The 22,164-nt window shown below is 45.2% G+C and overlaps 1 protein-coding gene across 1 annotated transcript in view; it reads left to right on the top strand.

Moving 5' to 3' along the window:
• Nucleotides 1-22,164, top strand: part of CDK13 (cyclin dependent kinase 13) — a 95,612-nt gene that overhangs the window by 21,380 nt on the left and 52,068 nt on the right. Inside the window, exons 3-4 of the mRNA XM_068236385.1 lie at nt 2,591-2,755; nt 9,205-9,344. Coding sequence (XP_068092486.1) covers nt 2,591-2,755; nt 9,205-9,344 — 305 coding nt within the window. The remainder of the gene's footprint in view (nt 1-2,590; nt 2,756-9,204; nt 9,345-22,164) is intronic.

Genomic DNA, 22,164 nt, shown 5'->3' with positions numbered 1-22,164 from the left:
GTAACATAACAAAATGTGGAAAAAGTGATGCACTGATAAATACTTTCTGGATGCACTATAAATCTTTGTATCCCAGTTGCATATATGTACCGTCTTTCCCCCAATATAAGACACTGTCTAAGGCCCCATTCACACTTGCAAAATGCTAGCGCTTTTGGTAGCGTTTTGCTCAGGCTATTTTTGGCGTTTAACACAAAAAAAACCCACCATTCACACTTGGCGATTTTTTTTTTTTTTCCGTGTTTAGCGCTTCTATAGCACTAAGTGTGATCGCCTGAAAATGGTGCAGGCTACAAGTTTGCGTTTGGCAATTTGCGTTAATCGCCGGCGATTAACGCAAATCGCCCAAGTGAGAATGGACCCATAGGGTATTATTGTACTCGCGCGTTAAAAAGCGGTAGCGCTTGAGCATTTTGCCGAAATCGCTGGCAAAACGCTCAGGTGTGAATGGGGCCTTATATTCTTTTTTTTGGGGGGGGGGGGGGGGGGGAGATATCTGCTAGGGCTTTTGGGGGGGGGAGCATAGTTCCTTGTATAGCAAAGAAATGAACAGCGCTACTTAAAAACAGATGAATGCTTACCTGCAAAAAAGTGCAGACCCCACTCATGGGATACAAATACACATTGAGCACACATACAACCTGTCTACCACTTGGAGGATGTTAGTTTCCACTAACAGCTTGCAATGCAATTTGTTAGGTACTCGTCCCTCCCACTGTCGAAGAAGTCTTTCCTCCATGGGAGGGGACCTAACACTAACTAAAACCTACCTATGCATATGCATAGCCTGGGCGCGCTACCAGTAAAATTAAGAATTGCGCAGAAAAAGTGGGATCAGCGCATCACCAGGCCGCCTCTGAATGGCCTCAGCTCAGAGATGCGCTGAGCCCCATAAGGAACTGCAAACGCACCTTGAACCCAAACAGAGGCTCTGCATATACACCAAAGAAAAACTAACAAGTGGGAGCAGCTGACCAGAATTAAATCAAACATAGCAAAGAAATGAACAGCGCTACTTAAAAACAGATGAATGCTCAGTGTTCTCCCCAGGCTCTTTTAGCCGGGTGCTCCACCCGGCTAGATTTGGTGACCACCCGGCTGTCATTGGCTCACCTCCTCACCACCTCCTATGCTGTAAGCTGAGTTGCCCTGCATTTTCATCTCGTCCCACCCGGCTACTTTTTCATGCCACCCGGCTACTATTTCATGCCACCCGGCTGGGAAAAAATTCTGGGGAGAACACTGATGCTTACCTGCAAAATGGGGGGGCTCAGCGCATCTCTGAGCTGAGGCCATTCAGAGGCGGCCTGGTGATGCGCTGATCCCACTTTTTCTGCATAGTTCCTTGTATGTACGTGCCCAGTGAATATAAAATAAGTAAATGGAAGCAGGCACACAGCGATCCCCTAGCAGACGTTGGCAGAGCATACTGAGAGCTGTAGTCCCTCAGCTTGGCGCGGCTCTCCCCAGGACAAGCAGTGCGTCTCAATCATTATAAAGATCCCTCCCCCGCCTCACCCGTCTCCAGTGGCAGAGCTGTGCTTCCTCTTACGGGGGGCGGTCATGGCGGGAAATACAGCAGCTGGTCTCCGGGAACACACAGCGTTAATATGGTAACTTCTGCTTTGCAGTGTAGCATACTGTAGTATTGATGCCGCGATGAGGGCGCCCTTTGATCCTTACGCTGAACACTGTATTAGTACGCTGGCACTCTCCTCTTGTCATAATCAATGTGCGCCAGGAATGCATCAGCCAGACGCACATGATTATGACAAGGGGAGCATCATCGTACTGCATACAGTGTTCAGCGTAAGGGGCGCCCTCATCACAGCATCAACACTACGGTATGCCGCACTACAAAGCAGAAGTTACAAGGAACGAAGGGGGGTGCGGTAAGAGACCACACACCTCCCCATACACATAGCGTCCCAGCCAGGTCTTATATTCAGGGGGTGTCTTATATTTCAAGCAGGGCTGTGGAGCCGGAACAAAAATCTTCTGACTCCGACTCCTCAGTTTATGAAACCTCCGACTCCAGGTACCCAAAATGACTCAGACTCCTCAGTCTAATACCAGGGCTGTGGATTTTGTTAAAAATCTCCGACTCCTCAGTTTATGAAATCACTGACTCCAATTCCGACTCCGGGTACCCAAAATTGCTCCGACTCCCTGACTTCAACTCCGACTTCAAGGTGCCATATTTGCCCCCATGTGGCTATGTGTGACAGCTCCTGCCCTTGGTCCCTGCTGGTGCATAGCTACTGCGCCGTACACTCCACACCACGTGTGAGTGATTGATAGCCGCTGTCGCGCAGACGCAGTAGATGCGCACCTGCATCTGCACCAGCGCGGAGCTACGGCTCTGGATGTATCGGTGGCAAGGGGCTGGAGGTAAGTAGATATGGGGGGGGGGGTTTAATTTGGTGATTAATCCTTTAAAATTACGTATCTTTTAAGGGTGGGAATTCTTTTTTTATTTTCTCAATTGTTTATTTTTAACAGGATTTATATATGTATATAATCTATACTTATGTTACTAAAATAATCAAAGCTGCAGTAAATCTGTACATTCTGAACATGTTTGGCTCAGTTTCCGAAGCTGTATCCCTGGAAAATCAGTTAAGAAGGAAGTGGAGCGAAAACTTCGGCACTTGCTGTCTGATTTGCCTCTTCCACCTATCCATATTGGAAGTGCAGACGCATCATGTAGTCCAGAGGGAAAGAAAACAGTGTTAAAGAGCAAACGAAGGCCTAAGTATGAAATTTACCGTTTCATGTTTGTTTGTTATTAACTATTTCCACAATGTATATGTATGTGTGTGTATATATCTATCTATATCCCTTTGGAACTATATGGATTGCTGCACAATTTGGTCATAAAATGTGATCTGATCTTCATCTAACTCACGACAATAGACAATCACAGTTTGCTTAAACTAATACCACACAAATAATTTAATGTTTCGATGTGTTTATTGCACACTATGTAAACATTCACCGTTCAGGTGGAAAAAGTATGTGAACCCTTGGCTTTAATAACTGATTGAACCTCCTTTGGCAGCAATAACTTCAACCAAACGTTTCCTGTAGTTGCAGATCATATGTGCACAACAGTCAGGAGTAATTCTTGACCATTCCTCTTTAGAGAACTGTTTCAGTTCAGCAATATTCTTGGCATGTCTGGTGTAAATCGTTTTCTTAAGATCATGCCACAGCATTTCAATCGGGTTGAGGTCAGGACTCTGACTGGGCCACTCCAGAAGGTGTATTTTCTTTTGTTAAAGCCATTCTGTTTTTGATTTACTTCTATGCTTTGGGTCATTGTCCTGTTGCAACACCCATATTTTGCTGAGCTTCAGCTGGTGAAAAGATTGCCTCAAGTTCTCCTGCAAAATATCTTGATAAACTTTGGAATTCATTTTTCCTTTGATAGCATTCCGTCCAGGCCCTGACACAGCAAAGCAGCCCCAAACCATGATGCCCCCACCACCATACATCACAGTTGGGATGAGGTTTTGATGTTGGTGTGCTGTCTCTTTTTCTCCACACATAGGCCTCAATTCACTAAGTTTATCAAACACTTTATCAAACGTTTGATAATTTACCTCATGGGTAAAATCTAATTTTGAATTCACTAAGGTGTTATAGATTTATTGAATGTTTTATTGATAAAACATTTGACAAATATGTAACACCTAAGTGAATTCAAAATTAGATTTTACCCATGAGGTAAATTATCAAACGTTTGATAAACTGTTTGATAAAGCTTAGTGAATTGAGGCCATAGTGTTGTGTGTTTCTTCCACACAACTCAACTTTGGTTTCATCTGTCCACAGAATATTTTGCCAGTATTGCTGTGGAACATCCAGGCGCTCTTTTGCAAACTTTAGCAATGTGGTTTTTTTTTTGTTTTTTTGTTTGTTTTTTTTTGGGGGGGGGGGGGGGACAGCAGTGGCTTCCACTGTGGTATCCTTCCATGAACTCCATTCGTGTTTAGTGTTTTTTACGTTTCGTAGATTCGCTAACATGGATGTTAGCATATGCCAGAGACTTTTGTAAGTCTTTAGCTGACACTCTAGGATTCTTCTTCACCTCGTTGAGCATTATGCGCTGTGCTCTTGCAGTCATCTTTACAGGACGGCCACTCCTAGGGAGAGTAGCAGCAGTGCTGAACTTTCTCCATTTTATAGACAATTTGTCTTATTGTGGACTGAGGAACTGCAAGGCTTTTGGAGATACTTTTATAACCCTTTCCAGCTTTATGCAAGTCAACATTTCTTAATCGTAGGTCTTCTGAGAGCTCTTTTGTGTGAGGCATCATTCACATCAGGCAATGCTTCTTGGGAAAAGCAAATTCAAAACTGGTGTTTGTTTTTTATAGGGCAGGGTAGCTGTAACCCACACCTCCAATTTCATCTCATTGATTGGACTCCAGCTGGCTGACACCTCACTCCAATTAGCTCTTGGAGCTGTCATTAGCCTAGGGGTTCACATACTTTCTCCACCTGCACTGTAAATGTTTACATGGTGTGTTCAATAAAAACATGGAAACATCTGATTATTTGTATGGTATTAGTTTAAACAGACTGTGATTGTCTATTGTTGTGACTTAGACGAAGATCAGATCACATTTAAGACCAATTTGTGCAGCAATCCATATAATTCTCTCTCTCTCTCTCTCTCTCTCTCTCTCTCTCTCCCCCCTTGATCTCTCTCTCTCTCTCCCCCCCCCCCCCCCCTTGATACAGTCTTCAGAAATGTTATATGTAGTGGTCTTCATTGTAAACATGTGGTTAAGGTGGATCTGAACTCAGAACTTCCTCTCTGCTCGAAAAGATGCACAACAGCATAATAACCTTCAATGAAAAACCATTTTTGTTGCAGCTGAGACACATCCTGAAATAAATCTGCACTGTTTCTACTTCCTGCTTTCATGGAAGCAAACATATTTTTACCATCCTTTGCTTTCAAAACCACTTATCTGCTGTGGCAGGTGACCAGAGGGGAGATAAAATTACAACTTGTGATTAGACACAAATGAGGGTGAATTAGACAGGCTAAACTCTCTAAATACATACAGGGTGCATGTCTCTGTTTTCCTTCTGTCCTATGCAAGAGTTCAGGTCCACTTTAAAAACCTCCTTGTGGAATTAGGCCAGGTACCTTTCTCTATGCACAAAAATGGAAGAACTGCTGTGCAGAAAAATAGCAGCAGGTCCTTGGGACTGTTTACATCAGGTTTAAAATATTTAGCTGGATCAGAAGGCAGTCAGTTCACCAAAGACCTGGAGAGCAGAACAAGGATGAGTCTGCAAGCAACAGTGCAGCATGAGGCTGCACTTCTGCACAAGCAGTTGGGTAAGATTGCAATTTTTAGCCTATTCAATTCTGTTAAAGAGAACCCGAGGTGTGTTTAAAGAATGTTATCTGCATATAGAGGCTGGATCTGCCTATACAGCCCAGCCTCTGTTGGTATCCCAAAACCCACTAAGGTCCCCCTGCACTCTGCAGTCCCTCATAAATCACAGCTGTGCTGTGAGGCTGTGTTTACATCTGTAGTGTCAGTCTCAGCTGCTCCCCTGCCTCCTGCATAGCTCCGGTCCCTGCCCCGTCCCTTCCCTCCAATCAGCAGGGAGCGAAGGGATGCAGGCGGGGACTGGAGTTCTGCAGGAGGCGGGGAGAGCAGCAGACTGACACTATAGAGATAAACACAGCCAGCTCCGACAAGCTGTTTGTCAGCAGCGTGGCTGTGATTTATGGAGGGATTGCAGAGTGCAGGGGGACCTTAGGGGGGTTTGGGATAGCAACAGAGGCTGGGCTGTATAGGCAGATCCAGCCTCTGTATGCAGATAAAATTCTTCAAACCCACCTCGGGTTCTCTTTAAGTACAGGCAGATACTAATCCATAATAATACTGTCACGGGGGCATTTTGATGATCCCAAATTGCAGCAGAACAATGAAACTTAGATGATTGGAATAACCTAGATTCCAAGATCTTTATTTTTTTTTTTTAAACGGTTAGATGATCTGTATTATGTTGCTACCTTTATGCAATGATCAGACCAGTAGCAGAGACTGACCAATTTCTCACCACATAGAGAGACTGGGACTACTGTCTGACACAAACTGGAACTGCATTGAAATATTGACAGAGTGAAAACACCATATTTTGATAACTGTTGATGACTGGGACCACAATGTGGCACAGCGACAATAATCTAGACAGGTCAAATATCAGCAAGCCCTATTTCAACATATGGTATAAACAAATCAAGCTTATTGAGCGGGTGTTTTGGAGTCTCCTAGGATGTACATCGCAGAAAGAGCCAGTGCTGTTTCCTGTCATGGTGTTGTATTTACCTGGCTGTTTGTATTCCCTGGGAAATGGGTCTTTGGAGACTCCAAAAAGTTGGCTTAATAAACTTGTTTTGCTTATTCCATAGGATGAAGTGCTTTGTGATATTTTCCCTGCCAAGACCATTGTTTGTGTGATAGTGTAGTGTCATATTGTGGTCCCAATCATTAATAGTCATAAAAACAATGGTGTGTTTCCACTCTGTCAACTTGGCCTCCCGACTTGGCATTTGTGCATAGAAAATTTTGTCTGCATCCACAAATGTGCACTACTGGTTTCTCAGCCAGGGTCCTGTATCAAATTTTTTTATTATTTTTTTGCCAATACTGCAAGCCAGAATAGTACCTCTTTCCCATTTCAGTGGGAACCTTATGCTGAATTTAAATCTGTTTGCAGACAGCTCTGAAAAACAGTGATTTGATGGAGATAACCGCACTGACATGAAGGCTGCTCTATGTGTAGGAGATAATGGCCACAGTTACTAAGGTTTATGGCTGCCACAAACTCATCAAGACGTAATGGCTGTCACATGTTCTGGGGGGGGGGGGGTTTGGTGTGTGTCTGCCACAGGGGACGGGTGGTGTGGCCACATAGTTTGTGGTGGAGGGTGTATGGCTGCCTCTCATTTGGGGGAAGTGGGGGGTGTTTGTAAGGCAGTCATGGTACATGGTCAGAAAGGTGGTTCTGGTTGCCACATGTTCAAAGGCAGGATTTCTCAACATTATTTTGGCATGTGCTCTCTCATAAAAACCTGTGTTTGCGAAGTATTCCGTGGCATAGGTAGGATTATCTCAAGTACCTCTTGAAATATATACATATATATATATATATATATATACATTTATCAGTGGTACACTTAGCTGTGTACAGTATAATTTCCATCATTTACAGATGGCATTGCCAACACTTGACGTTAAACATATAGCAATGCTCAAAAGTTGACATACCCCAGCAGAATTTATGATTTCTTAATCATAGTTATTTTGGTTGAAAAAAGACATACGTCCATAGAGTTCAACCAGTACAAGTACAACTCCAGCCCAATCATTTTTCATAGAAAATGAATGACAACACAAGCACTTTTCTTTCACTCATGGCTAGTGGTTGGCTGAATCCATTGATTGTGAAACAGCTGTGTTTTACTCTTTTGAAAATATAATCAAATCATAATCGATACACAAACTACCCAAATGATTCAGTTCACATAAATACTTGGACTTTCTTGCATGAACTGCACGTTTAAGGTCTTCCAAGAGTGGCTCAATGATATTGAGGTCAGGATACTGAAATTGCCACTCCAGTTCCTACATGTTAATTTGGTGTAGCCAATGAAAGGTTGACTTGGCCTTGTGTTTTCGATCATTGTCATGTTGGATTGTCCAAGTATGTCTCATGCTCAGCTTCCTGGCTGATGAGTGCAAATTTTCCTCCAGTATTTTTTATGACTTGCTGCATTCACATTCTGTAGTTCGCACACCCCGCAACACATCAGTGATCCACCGCGTTTTACTGTAGAAATGGCGTACCCTTCATCATAGGCCTTTTTGAATCCTCTCCAAATGCAGTGTTTATGGTTGTGGCCAAGAAGATAAATTTTAGTCTCATCACTCCAAATGACATTGTGCCAGAAGGTTTGAGGCTTTTCTCTGTGCTGTTTGGCATATTGTAAGCTGGGTACTCTGTGGCATTTGCATAGTAATGGCTTCTGGCAACTCGACCATGCAGCCCATCTTTCTTCAAGTGCCTCCTTACTGTGCATCTTAAAACTGCAACGCCACATTTTTTTTAAGAGAGTCCTGTAATTCGCCTGAAGTTATTTTGGGTTTTTTCCTTGCGTCCCGAACAATTTTTCTGGCAGTTGTGGCTGAAATTTTAGGTGGTCCATCTAATCATGGTTTGGTTTCAACACAACCCATAATTTTCCACTTCCTAATGGGACCCTGAGCAGAACAGTAAAATGGCCAAATGAACTTACTTGGGGCTTCCTCCAGCCCCTCCTAGTCTGTTTGCTCCCTCGGCGTCCCCCAGGCTTGCTCTGCTCTTCCTCCTACTGGCTCTGTTTGAGTGGCCACTTTGGTTGAAGTTGTGCGCTACTCTGCATGTGTGGCCCCTCTGCGTGCTTGATGGTGGAGGGTGGAACAGAGGTGGAGGTAGAACTTTTCTTACCATGTGGAGTTCGGTATCCAGGGTGTGACGTTTGGGGGCATTTTTAGCAACTATTATAACAGCAGCCACCACTGTGACATAGTAGAAGCCACTGATTAGCAGTTGCCACTGTGCCAGCAGCAGAAACAGCCACTGGTTTGCTACAGGGGTGTTGATCTCCAATCCTCAAGGGCCAAGGTCCTCACATTTTTGGCACAGCTCAAATTAATTGACAGAACTGAATCGGGAAAGGTGTGTGTGTGGTTCAAGTACAACTCATGTCTTCATTTTGCAGTTCATACTAAACAATGGTATGGATATGGCCTTCAAGTTCGTGACCTGTGGGTTAGCATCTGCCACTGTGCCAGCAACAGCAGTAGCCACTGAGTACCACCTGCCACTGTGCTGGCAATAGCAACTGATTAGCAGCTTCCACTGTGCAAATCATTTGTTACTTTTTGCTGTCAGCCAGCAGCAACAGTAACTAATGATTAGCCATTGCCATTGTGCCAGTAGTAGCCAGTAGCTGATTAGCTGCGGTCACTGTGTCCACAACAGCAGTAGCCACTCATTAGCAGTTTCCACTGTGCCTGCAGCAGTGTGTCACTGAGATATGAATGTTTGGCGTGATGTGTCATGACTTGAAAAAGGTTGAGAACCACTGGACTATACATATTAATACTTTCTGTTTCTGGTTAAAAGGATTTGCGGGCCACGATGTGGTGAAATCCATGAGAAAGAAATTTATTGGGGAAAAAGATGTGTAGACAAGTTCGACATCATTGGAATTATTGGAGAAGGCACCTATGGACAAGTGTATAAAGCCAGAGATAAAGACACTGGTATGATTATCTGCTATTCTATGTCCGTTATACTGAACATTATGTGATATTAAATTCAGATGACATGGGAGCAGGGCTGCGAAGCCGGTACAAAAATCATCCGACTCCAGGTAACCAAAAATTGTCCCACACCTGGAGCAAAATTCAGTCAGAATTTGGTTACATCTGGTCTGCATGCTTGTTCAGGGTCTACAGCTCAAAGGAATGAGGCCCATACACCGGTTAGATTAAAGTCGGCTGAGGTGGGCGATAACTACTTATAATCGAGCGTGTGTACAGCAGCCTTCAAGCCAGGCTGATTAGTTCGGCCAAGTGACAGCCACTAGTTTTGTCCTCCCTGTGCACACTGCCTGACTTTCTGTCAACCACTAATCGCCATGTGTGGCTTTGCTTTTTCGTGAAGGAGTAATGTATTTTCTCACTGTTCTTGGTTAGTCAGGTCACCATCATGTAACACAATAGGGTGTTGGTGTGTAGACTGAGAACATTACTCAGGTAGTATATTTTTTGTTGTTGTTGTCGTTTGTTGTTTTACACAAAGACTGAACTTTTATATATAGGCAACATACATGGTGGTACATATAGTCATGTAAAAAAATAAGAACACCCTCTTGGTAATGTGGATATTTAATCCTCATTTCAGCGTAGTTTGCTGTGCTCCTGACTGTTAAGGTAAGTGTGAGGGTTGAGGGGAAGAGCATTGTTTAATTAACTTGTAGGGGTTGCTCTGTAGCCCCCACCTTTACGAAGGTGTCCATTTTACGGCCGTATTTCAAAATATCTGTGAGTCCAGCGTGTTCCCTGTGCATTATCGCTTTGAGCTCAATCTCCCCAATCCTACACAAATCGCACGAAACAATAAACAGGCAGTGAAAGGGGCATTCCTAGGGACGGACTACGAGGAAGGGAACTGCCACTTCCTCCTCGCCCATAATCGACATTCCTCTGAGACAAATATTGCAGCAGAGCACTGCAGGGACAACTGGACTGTGAGGATGGTGCTGTGACACATGTCCCAGCACCATACATAAAAAAGGATTAAAAGCATTAAACTCTTTTTGTTGAAATGTTCAACAAAATATCAACATTGTACATAACAGAGGATTGTTACGGAGCTGAAATGTCCATTACAATCGTTAAAATGAATACTCGGGGTACTTTAAAGAGTTTACTTATCCCTATGTTTTTTTTTTTTTTTACTGACATAAATACTCTGTCACAGATGTACAATGGGGGCCGGTTTGCACAGGCTTATGCCAGAGTATCGGTCAAATACTTTTCTGCAAGTGTGCAGAAAAGCATCTGACATCTTCTGGAGACGCAGCAGTAAGTGACACAGGAAAATCTGTATTGGAATGCAGCGTTCACAGATGATCGCACAGGCACTTCACATTCACTTGAATTTTGGAAAAACTTTTTTTTTCTGCATTGTATACTTCTTTCTTCTTTTTACCATACTGGTAATAAAACATTTCAATGATAAACGACAGGGAGGCTCAGTGTTCTCCCCAGAGCTTTTCAGCAGGGAAGGAGTGCCCACTTGACTCAGTCCCTCTGCCCGGCTGCCGTTTGCCCTGCTCTGTGGTAGAATTACTGTACTTCCTCCTCTTGAATCATACAGTGGCTGTGTCTGTGCAGCCAGCTCGCTGTCATTCAGGGACGCTATCTCTGCCCTCTTCCCCAGCTCCCTTCGTAGTGTAGAGGGGCGGGGAAAGCTCCTGTGAAGTTGCGCACACACAGGACAGATAAACTACCGTGGGACGCCTGGCTCTATTCATTCCGGCAAGTCTCCTGTCAAAACAGGGGAGGCAGTTGTCTCGGAGCCGTAGCTGTGGGGTAAATGCCTTTAATATGCAGACAGCATCAGATTAGCTTCACACACTTGCAGGCCCGTTTCTAGGGCCGTGCGTGGCGTGCCGCCGCCCCGGGCGCTGTTGGGAGGGGGCGCTATAATGGAGGGGGGAGCCGGAGCCGCGGGGAGAGCAGCCCGACCTCTCCCTCTCCTCTCCCGGGCGCCCTCCGTGCTCCCCCCTCAGATGCAGAGCGAGCAGCCAGGATGCGCTGTATACAACTCACCTCGCTGGCTCCAAGCGCTGCTCTCTCGCCGCCTGTCTCCTCTCTCTGCATACTGATGCGGATACACACGCTGCTTCCTGTTTAGCCGGAAGCAGCGTGTGTGTCCGCATCTATGCAGAGAGAGGAGACAGGCGGCGAGAGAGCAGCGCTTGGAGCCAGGGAAGTAAGTTGTGTACAGTGCTCCCTGGCTGCTCGCTCTGCATCTGAGGGGGGAGCACGGAGGGCGCCCGGGAGAGGTCGGGCTGCCCTCCCCGCGGCTCCGGCTCCCCCCTCCATTATAGGGGACAGCTACCTATCTAACCTATCCTGGGGGCAGCTACCTAATCTAACCTACACTGGGGACACCTACCTAATCTAACCTATACTGGGGGGCACCTACCTAATCTAACCTATACTGGGGGGCACCTACCTAATCTAACCTACACTCTGGGGCACCTACCTAATCTAACCTACACTGGGGGGCAGCTACCTTTCTAATGTACGCTGGGGGGCACCTACCTAATCTAACCTACACTGGGGGGCACCTACCTAATCTAACCTACACTGGGGGGGCAGCTACCTATCTAACCTACACTGGGGGGCAGCTACCTATCTAACCTATACTGGGGGGCAGCTACCTAATCTAACCTATACTGGGGGGCAGCTACCTAATCTAACCTACACTGGGGGGCAGCTACCTATCTAACCTACACTGGGGGCAGCTACCTATCTAACCTACGCTGGGGGCAGCTACCTATCTAACCTACACTGGGGGGCAGCTACCTATCTAACCTACGCTGGGGGGCAGCTACCTATCTAACCTACACTGGGGGGCAGCTACCTATCTAACCTACACTGGGGGGCAGCTACCTAATCTAACCTACACTGGGGGGCAGCTACCTAATCTAACCTACACTGGGGGGCAGCTACCTATCTAACCTACACTTGGGGGCAGCTACCTATCTAACCTACACTTGGGGGCAGCTACCTATCTAACCTACGCTGGGGGGCAGCTACCTATATAACCTACGCTGGGGGGCAGCTACCTATCTAACCTACGCTGGGGGGCAGCTTCCTATCTAATCTACGCTGGGGGGCACCTACCTAATCTAACCTACGCTGGGGGGCAGCTACCTAATCTAACCTATACTGGGGGGCAGCTACCTCGGGTGGGCGGAGCCACGCAGTTTGAGCTTCCAGCCACGCTTCCGCGCTGACGAGTGCTTGGCGTCCTATGCACAGCTGGTCTTCCCGCTGCTTGCCCCTCCGGAGAAACACAGCTAACTGGTCTGTATCCTGAGTGAGGCGATTGAACTGTCGGGGGGAACAGATGATAAAGACGGCCTTACATCTATCCAGGCTGCCCCATAAGCAGTACAACTAACCGCGTGGTACACACCGGAGAAGCCAAAGAGACGCCAGCAGCCATGGTTTGGTGAGACCCATCCTTTATTTCCTCATGTGGATATATGAACTGCCATTATCCCAGTCAGCCCCAACTATACGACCACTGAGTGGGGTGACGATTTGACTCCATTAATAGTGGCCATTGCCTGGAGTTCTGCCGGATTGTGGATATATCTAAGGGGGGCCCCCAATCAGAAATTATTCATGACGCATAGAGCACGAGTATGCAAGCGCGGGATGCATGGAGTATGCATGTGTGAGATTTTCTATGTGCAATACTAATATGGAGATATATTATTTTACACTGTGTTGATGGCTATATAGCTTTTGCATATGCAATTTTAATTAATGAATCATGAGTGCACCTTCTACACGTGTATTAATGGAGATTCTCTATGTTCCCTTTTTTTGATTAATAAAATCTTTATTTGGCATATTAACCACTTGAGGACCACAGTCTTTCTACCCCTTAACCTCCCTGGCGGTTTAATTATTTTGCCAGGGAGGCTGCAATGAGGTTTTTTTTGAATAAAAAAAAAAATATTTCATGCAGCCAACTGAAAGTTGGCTGCATGAAAGCCCACTAGAGGGCGCTCCGGAAGCGTACTTTCGATCGCCTCCGGCAATCGAAAGTAACAAGATAGGCCGCAATGAGCGGCCTATCTTGTTTCGCTTTCCTCGTCGCCATGGCGACGAGCGGAGTGACGTCATGGACGTCAGTCGACGTCCTGACGTCAGAGCCGCCCGATCCAGCCCCTAGCGCCGGCCGGAACTGTTTGTTCCGGCTGCGCTGGGCTCGGGCAGCTGGGGGGACCCTCTTTCGCCGCTGCACGCGGCGGATCGCCGCGGAGCGGCGGCGATCGGGCAGCACACGCGGCTGGCAAAGTGCCGGCTGCGTGTGCTGCTTTTTTCAGAATGTAAATCGGCCCAGCAGGGCCTGAGCGGCGACCTCCGGCGGCATACCCCGAGCTCAGCTCGGGATTACCGCCAAGGAGGTTAAGGACCAGGCACTTTTTTTCCATTCAGACCACTGCAGCTTTCACGGTTTATTGCTCGCTCATACAACCTACCACCTAAATGAATTTTGGCTCCTTTTCTTGTCACTAATAAAGCTTTCTTTTGGTGCTATTTGATTGCTCCTGCGATTTTTACTTTTTATTATATTCATCAAAAAAGACATGAATTTTGGCAAAAAAATGATTTTTTTAACTTTCTGTGCTGACATTTTTCAAATAAAGTAAAATTTCTGTATACATGCAGCACGAAAAATGTGGACAAACATGTTTTTGATAAAAAAAAACCCCATTCAGTGTATATTTATTGGTTTGGGTAAAAGTTATAGCGTTTACAAACTATGGTGCAAAAAGTGAATTTTCCCATTTTCAAGCATCTATGACTTTTCTGACCCCCTGTCATGAGTCATGAGGGGCTAGAATTCCAGGATAGTATAAATACCCCCCAAATGACCCCATTTTGGAAAGAAGACATCCCAAAGTATTCACTGAGAGGCATAGTGAGTTCATAGAAGATATTATTTTTTTTGTCACAAGTAAGCGGAAAATGACACTTTGTGACCAAAAAAAAAAAAGTTTCCATTTCTGCTAACTTGCGACAAAAAAAATGAAATCTGCCACGGGCTCACCATGCCCCTCTCTGAATACCTTGAAGTGTCTACTTTCCAAAATGGGGTCATTTGTGGGGTGTGTTTACTGTCCTGACATTTTGGGGGGTGCTAAATTGTAAGCACCCCTGTAAAGCCTAAAGGTGCTCATTGGACTTTGGACCCCTTAGCGCAGTTAGGCTGCAAAAAAGTGCCACACATGTGGTATTGCCATACTCAGTAGAAGTACTATAATGTGTTTTGGGGTGTATTTTTACACATACCCATGCTGGGTGGGAGAAATATCTCTGTAAATGACAATGTTTTCCCCACAATCCTTCAGGGCAAAGGTGAGACGTAGCTCCTCCCAGGAACAGGAACAGACAGCACTTCCCCTATAAAAAAGTCACATGGTTAGTCCACCCTCAGTGCTGTTTGTTCCTGCGTCCAGGCAGGTCGGCATCTCCCCTTTGGGTGAAGCCTGTGTGCTGGGCTGCAGGTGGATCTCTCTGGGTGGCTGAGACTGTGGTACTGAGGCAGTCTGGCCATGCGCCCCAGGCTGGAGCTTTCCTGGGGTTTGCCTACCTTTCTCTCCCGCTTCCAGGGAGAGCAAGAGTGGAAGGCGTGGGTTCCCCTTGGCGGCCTTGCGGCGGAGTGAGCAGGACGGAGGTAAGCTGGCAGCCATGTGCAGCGTGGAGCGCATTGCGGCCATTAGGACGCTTGGCCGCGTCCGGATGCGTACTTTCCGGCGGGTATGCCGAAAGTAACAATTTGTAGTGCCGGCTCATTACTCTCTCTGCAGCTTCCGGGCCGCCACTCATCCATTCGCGGCAGGCCAGGTATGTTTCAAGGGGAAGCTGCGCGGGCCTGTAGCACTGTTGCTCAGAGAGAGTTTGTCCTGCGCTGGATGTGTCAGCTGGAAGCATGTCAGACGCTGAGAGGATTGAGAGCAACCAGGCTGCCCAAAAGGTGAGATAATGGTTTCTCTTTCTGGGCTGATTGTGCTATATGTGTGAGCAGAGTTACATGCCTTGTTGTGTTGTTGTTGTTTATGCCAATACTAAGGCTTCTGCTAAATCTGCTGCTGCTGCAGATAAGCATAGGCATCCTCCTAATGATAAAACATGCCCTTTGTGCAATTTTTATGTTGCTCTATGCAAAAACTCTGTCAGTTGTGCATACAGAGGGTTGTAGGGGAGGAGCCGGGTCACTCTGTTCAGGATACATTGAATCCTTTAGAGAGGTGATTAATGCTTCATTGGAATCAATTAAGTCCTCATTATTGAATGCTAATCCATCCACTTCTCAGGTTGCTGTATCTGGAGTATCTGTGACTGAAGTTGATAGTTTCAGACACTAGAGAAATAGAATCTGAATCTGTTTCAAAGTTTAAATTCTGTATTGAGGATGTGATACCTGTTTTGTTTATTCATAATCAATTATACAAAGCTGAAGGATCCACTTAATTAAAAGGTGGATGTTTATTTGAAAAGGTCTTGGGAGGCTAGTGCGGCTATGTTTAGGCCAGCTTTTACCTCTACATGTGTGGCCACAACTTTGGAGCTGTGGATTAATCAGCTCAAAGCTAACATACTGGCTGGTGCACCTGTTTAGCAATTGTTGAGTTCTATTGCTATTCTCATTTAAACTGCTGCATATTTATCAGATGCTTCTGCTGAAGCAATTAGGTTTACTGCCAGGTCCATTGCTCTGTTTCTATTAGAGCCTTGTGGCTTAAAATATGGGATGGTAATATCTCATCCAAAAACAGGCTGTGTGGTGTCCCTTTTTCAGGTGAAATGTTGTTTGGTCCAGAACTGGATTCAGCTTTGGAAAAAACATTGAATAAAAATAAAGTTTTGCTTAAGAAACAGAAGACTGTGGTAACAATATTTTTCGTAAGCCAAGGAGTGATCAAAAGGATGCCTCTAAGGATCAAAGTAAAGGCAGGAGGTGGACTTTTGACAAGTCCAGGAAAGGGGGCTTTAAGTCTAAAGCTCTAGAGTCCCAGTCAGAATCCCAATGACTCGTGTCAGGCGGTGGGGGGAAGGCTAAGATACTTTCTCTTAGGTGGGCAAAAGTGTCAAAAAATCCATTTATTCGCCAGACAATGTTTGGTTTCCAAATAGTTTGCCCTTCCTCCACCATCAAGATTTGTGATCTCAAAGGCCCTAAGAGATCCCACTCTGGTTCCAGAGATTTGGAGCATATTGCAGAACATGCTAAGACAGAATTATTATTATTATTGATTTATAAAGCGCCAACATATTCCGTGGAGCTGTACAAGGTAATGGAATTCATCCTGTGCCTGATTCTGCACCTAACAAACCTGAGTCGGTTTATGAAAAATTTTCGGATGGAATCAGTAAGGGAGTTATTGTTTCCAGAGGTCTTTATGGCATCTCTAGATCTAAGAGATGCATATTGGCATATGCCGATTCACCAAAAATCACAAAAATTCTTAAGTTTTGCAGTGAGAATAAATGGGATGGTAGAACACTACCAGTTTGTTTGCCTCCTGTTTGGGATCACTTCTGCCCCAAGAATGTTCACAAAAATTCTGGGAGAAGCATTAATTCCGTTAAGGGAACAATCGATTTTAATCATTCCGTATTTAGACGACTTGCTTATTCTAGGAAGTTCAGCAGAACAGCTGAAGATCCATTTGAATCTGGTATCGGAACATCTCCGATCCCTAGGTTGGATCATCAACCTGGAGAAGTCCTCTCTAATTCCAAGTCAGAGAACTCAGTTTCTTGGCATGCTAGTGGATTCAGTAAAACAGATGATTTTCCTTCCTCCCAAGAAGATTCTGAAGATAAGTTTGGCAGTGAAATCATTACAAAGGGAAGACAAAGTTTCCCTAAGAACGATTTTGTCGGTGTTTGGGTTAACGTCATCCACGATGGTGGCAGTTCCCTGGGCATTAGCGCATATCAGGAAGATACAGAGGTTCCTCCTAGAAAATTGGGACGGTCGTCCACAAACATTAGATTTCAAAGTCAAAATCCCTCAAACTGTGTGTCTCTGCAACGGTGGTTGGAGGAATCCTACCTTATGAAGGGCAGGCCTTGGAAGGGGCCTGTAGACAACGTAATAACTACGGATGCAAGCGCCCGGGGCTGAGGAGCTCATATAGCTCACAGAGCCTTTCAGGGGAAATGGACAAAATCAGTCTCAAAGGTTATCCAATTGAAAGGAATTAACAGTAGTAAGGCTGGCTTTATTTCAGGTGCAATCGATACTGTTGCAGTCCAATGTTCTGATCCAGTCGAACAACATTACGGCAGTAGCGTTTATCAACAAACAGAGGCACGCGATTCCTGTTGTTGCAGGAGGAAGCGGAGGACATCTTGTCTTGGGCAGAAAAGAATGTGTCATCCTTGAGAGCTGTTCATCTCAAGGGAACACTCAATATACATGCAGACAAACTGAACAGAAGCAGGATTCTGTCATCAGAATGGTCTCTAAACAAGGAGGTGTTTTTGCAGACATCATAAAACGATGGGGAACACCGTCAATCGATCTGTTTGCAACAGAAGACAATACCCAGATTCAGACTTTTTTCTCTCTCAATCCAAGAGATCAAAGCAGGGGGGTGAATGCATTCATTCAAGAGTAGAACTTTCCACTTCTGTATGCATTTCCTCCTCTCAATTTGATTCCCGCGGTCATCAGCAAATGGAGAGGTTGTCAAAATTGGATGATTTTGATAGCACCTTGGTGACCGAGAAGGAGCTGGTTTTCAGCTCTCAGGTTAGCATCAGAAGACCCTTGGAGACTTCCTTGCAGGCCGGATCTACTGCTACAAGGGAACCTGTGGCATTACAGGAAGTTACTAGGAGGATCTATCTGAAATACTGGAAGACTTTCCATCTTTGGTTATCTGGCTCTAAGTTTGATAGCTTGTCAGTCCCAGCAGTCCTGGTTTCTCCAGGACGGTTGGGATAAAAATATTTGTGAGTACGCTTAAGGTGCAGATTGCTACCTTATCTGCTTTTTCAGGTATCCCCTTGTCTTCCTCTCCAATTCTGAGATTTCGGAAGGCTCTATCTAGGAAACTGCCAGTTTACAAGCCATACGTTTCTCCTTGGGATTTATCGTTAGTATTAGAGGGGCTGTCCAAAGGTCCTTTTGAGCCGCTAGGGGACAGTTCTTTTAAATTTCTTACATTAAAGACGGTATTTTTAGTAGCCATCACTACAGCCAGAAGGGTTAGTGAGCTACAGGCCTTGTCTATGAAAAGTCCTTATTTTCAGGATAGGTTAGTATTACAGACGGATCTAAAGTTTTGTCCAAAAGTTATGTCTAGGTTTCACAGGTCGCAGGATATTATTTTGCCTACCCTCTGTGAATCCAAGTTGTGGAAAAGAGAGGATTTTTCACTCATTAGATGTTAGAAGATGTGTTCTGGAATACTTGAACAGAGCTGCAGATGTCTGGAAGACCGATTCCTTATCTGTTTTATTTCAGGGAAAACTGTAGGTCAGATAGCTTCTAAATCTACTATAGCTAATTGGATTAGGTTAGCTATTATAGAAGCTTTCAGAGTTATGGGAAGTGAGGCTCCTGCTTCATTTAAAGCGCATTTTACTAGAGCTAGGGCAGCTTCTTGGGCTAATAATGCAGGGGCTTCGCCTGAGCAAATATGTAAGGCAGCAACGTGGTCAAGCTTTTCTACGTTCATCTGTCATTACCGAATTGATGCAATGTCTGCACATGACCAGGCGGTTGGTAGAAACGTTCTCCAAGCATTGGTCCCACCCTGAGGTTGTATTACTTGTTAATCGTCTCACCTTTGCCCTGAAGGATTGTGGGGAAAAAGCAGAGTTAGTACCTGCTAACGATGTTTTCAACAATCCTTCAGGGCAACGATCCCACCCGGGTGTTAATTGTCTGTGTCTGATAGTTGCACGGTTATGGGTAGTGGAATGTTCACCTGTCGGGTACTTGGCTAAACGCACTGAGGGTGGACTAACCATGTGACTTTTTTATAGGGGAAGTGCTGTCTGTTCCTGTTCCTGGGAGGAGCTACGTCTCACCTTTGCCCTGAAGGATTGTTGAAAACATCGTTAGCAGGTACTAACTAACTTCATTTTTTTTACACACAATTGTCCATTTACAGAGTTATTTCTCCCACCCAGCATGGGTATGTGTAAAAATACACCACAAAACACATTATACTACTTCTCCTGAGTACGGCGATACCACATGTGTGGCACTTTTTTGCACCCTAACTGCGCTAAAGGGCCCAAAGTCCAATGAGTACCTTTAGGATTTCACAGGTCATTTTGCGACATTTGGTTTCAAGACTACTCCTCATGGTTTAGGGCCCCTAAAATGCCAGGGCAGTATAGGAACCCCACAAATGACCCCATTTTAGACAGAAGACACCCCAAGGTATTCCGTTAGGAGTATGGTGAGTTCATAGAAGATTTTATTTTTTGTCACAAGTTAGCGGAACATGACACTTTGTGAAAAAAAAACAATTAAAATCAATTTCCGCTAACTTGTGACAAAAAAATAAAAACTTCTATGAACTCACCATACTCCTAACGGAATACCTTTGGGTGTCTTCTTTCTAAAATGGGGTCATTTGTGGGGTTCCTATACTGCCCTGGCATTTTAGGGGCCCTAAACCATGAGGAGTAGTCTGGAAATCAAATTCCGCAAAATGACCTGTGAAATCCTAAAGGTACTCATTGGACTTTGGGCCCTTTAGCGCAGTTAGGGTGCAAAAAAGTGCCACACATGTGGTATCGCCGTACTCGGGAGAAGTAGTACAATGTGTTTTGGGGTGTATTTTTACACATACCCATGCTGGGCGGGAGAAATAACTCTGTAAATGGACAATTGTGTGTAAAAAAATCAAAAGATTGTCATTTACAGAGGTATTTCTCCCACCCAGCATGGGTATGTGTAAAAATACACCCCAAAACACATTATACTACTTCTCCCGAGTACGGCAATACCACATGTGTGGCACTTTTTTGCACCCTAACTGCGCTAAAGGGCCCAAAGTCCATTGAGTACCTTTAGGATTTTACAGGTCATTTTGCGACATTTGGTTTCAAGACTACTCCTCACGGTTTAGGGCCCCTAAAATGCCAGGGCAGTATAGGAACCCCACTAATGACCCCATTTTACAAAGTAGACACCCCAAGGTATTCCGTTAGGAGTATGGTGAGTTCATAGAAGATTTTATTTTTTGCCACAAGTTAGCGGAAATTGATTTGAATTGTTTTTCTTCACAAAGTGTCATATTCCGCTAACTTGTGACAAAAAAAAAATCTTCTATGAACTCACCATACTCCTAACGGGATACCTTTGGGTGTCTCCTTTCTAGAATGGGGTCATTTGTGGGGTTCCTATACTGCCCTGGCATTTTAGGGGCCCTAAACCGTGAGGAGTAGTCTTGAAACCAAATGTCGCAAAATGACCTGTGAAATCCTAAAGGTACTCATTGGACTTTGGGCCCCTTAGCGCACTTAGGGTGTAAAAAAGTGCCACACATGTGGTACCGCCGTACTCAGGAGAAGTAGTATAATGTGTTTTGTGGTGTATTTTTACACATACCCATGCTGGGTGGGAGAAATATCTCTGTACATGACAATTGTTTGATTTTTTTTACACACAATTGTCCATTTACAGAGAGATTTCTCCCACCCAGCATGGGTATGTGTAAAAATACACCCCAAAACACATTATACTACTTCTCCTGAGTACGGCGATACCACATGTGTGACACTTTTTTTGCAGCCTAGGTGCGCTAAGGGGCCCAACGTCCTATTCACAGGTCATTTTGAGGCATTTGTTTTCTAGACTACTCCTCACGGTTTAGGGCCCCTAAAATGCCAGGGCAGTATAGGAACCCCACAAGTGACCCCATTTTAGAAAGAAGACACCCCAAGGTATTCCGTTAGGTGTATGGCGAGGTCATAGAAGATTTTATTTTTAGTCACAAGTTAGTGAAAAATGACACTTTGTGAAAAAAAACCAATAAAAATCAATTTCCGCTAACTTTTGACAAAAAATAAAATCTTCTATGAACTCGTCATACACCTAACAGAATACCTTGGGGTGTCTTTTTTTCTAAAATGGGGTCACTTGTGGGGTTCCTATACCGCCCTGGCATTTTACGGGCCCAAAACCGTGAGTAGTCTGGAAACCAAATGTCTCAAAATGACTATTCAGGGGTATAAGCATCTGCAAATTTTGATGACAGGTGGTCTATGAGGGGCCGAATTTTGTGGAACCGGTCATAAGCAGGGTGGCCTTTTAGATGACCGGTTGTATTGGGCCTGATCTGATGGATAGGAGTGCTAGGGGGGTGACAGGAGGTGATTGATGGGTGTCTCAGGGGGTGATTAGAGGGGAAAATAGATGCACTCAATGCACTGGGGAGGTGATCGGAAGGGGGATCTGAGGGTTTGGCCGAGTGATCAGGAGCCCACACGGGGCAAATTAGGGCCTGATCTGATGGGTAGGTGTGCTAGGGGGTGACAGGAGGTGATTGATGGGTGTCTCAAGGTGTGATTAGTGGGGGGAATAGATGCAAGTAATGCAATGGCGAGGTGATCAGGGCTGGGGTCTGAGGGTGTGGGCGGGTGATTGGGTGCCCTAGGGGCAGATGGGGGTCTAATCTGATGGGTAGCAGTGACAGGGGGTGATTGATGGGTAATTAGTGGGTGTTTAGAGGAGAGAACAGATGCAATGCACTTGGGAGGTGATCTGACTGCGGGTCTGCAGGCGATCGGA

Source organism: Hyperolius riggenbachi, chromosome 5 (genome assembly GCF_040937935.1).
Source record: "Hyperolius riggenbachi isolate aHypRig1 chromosome 5, aHypRig1.pri, whole genome shotgun sequence".
Taxonomy (NCBI): Eukaryota; Metazoa; Chordata; class Amphibia; order Anura; family Hyperoliidae; genus Hyperolius; species Hyperolius riggenbachi.
This window is presented reverse-complemented; position numbering and strand designations above follow the sequence as displayed.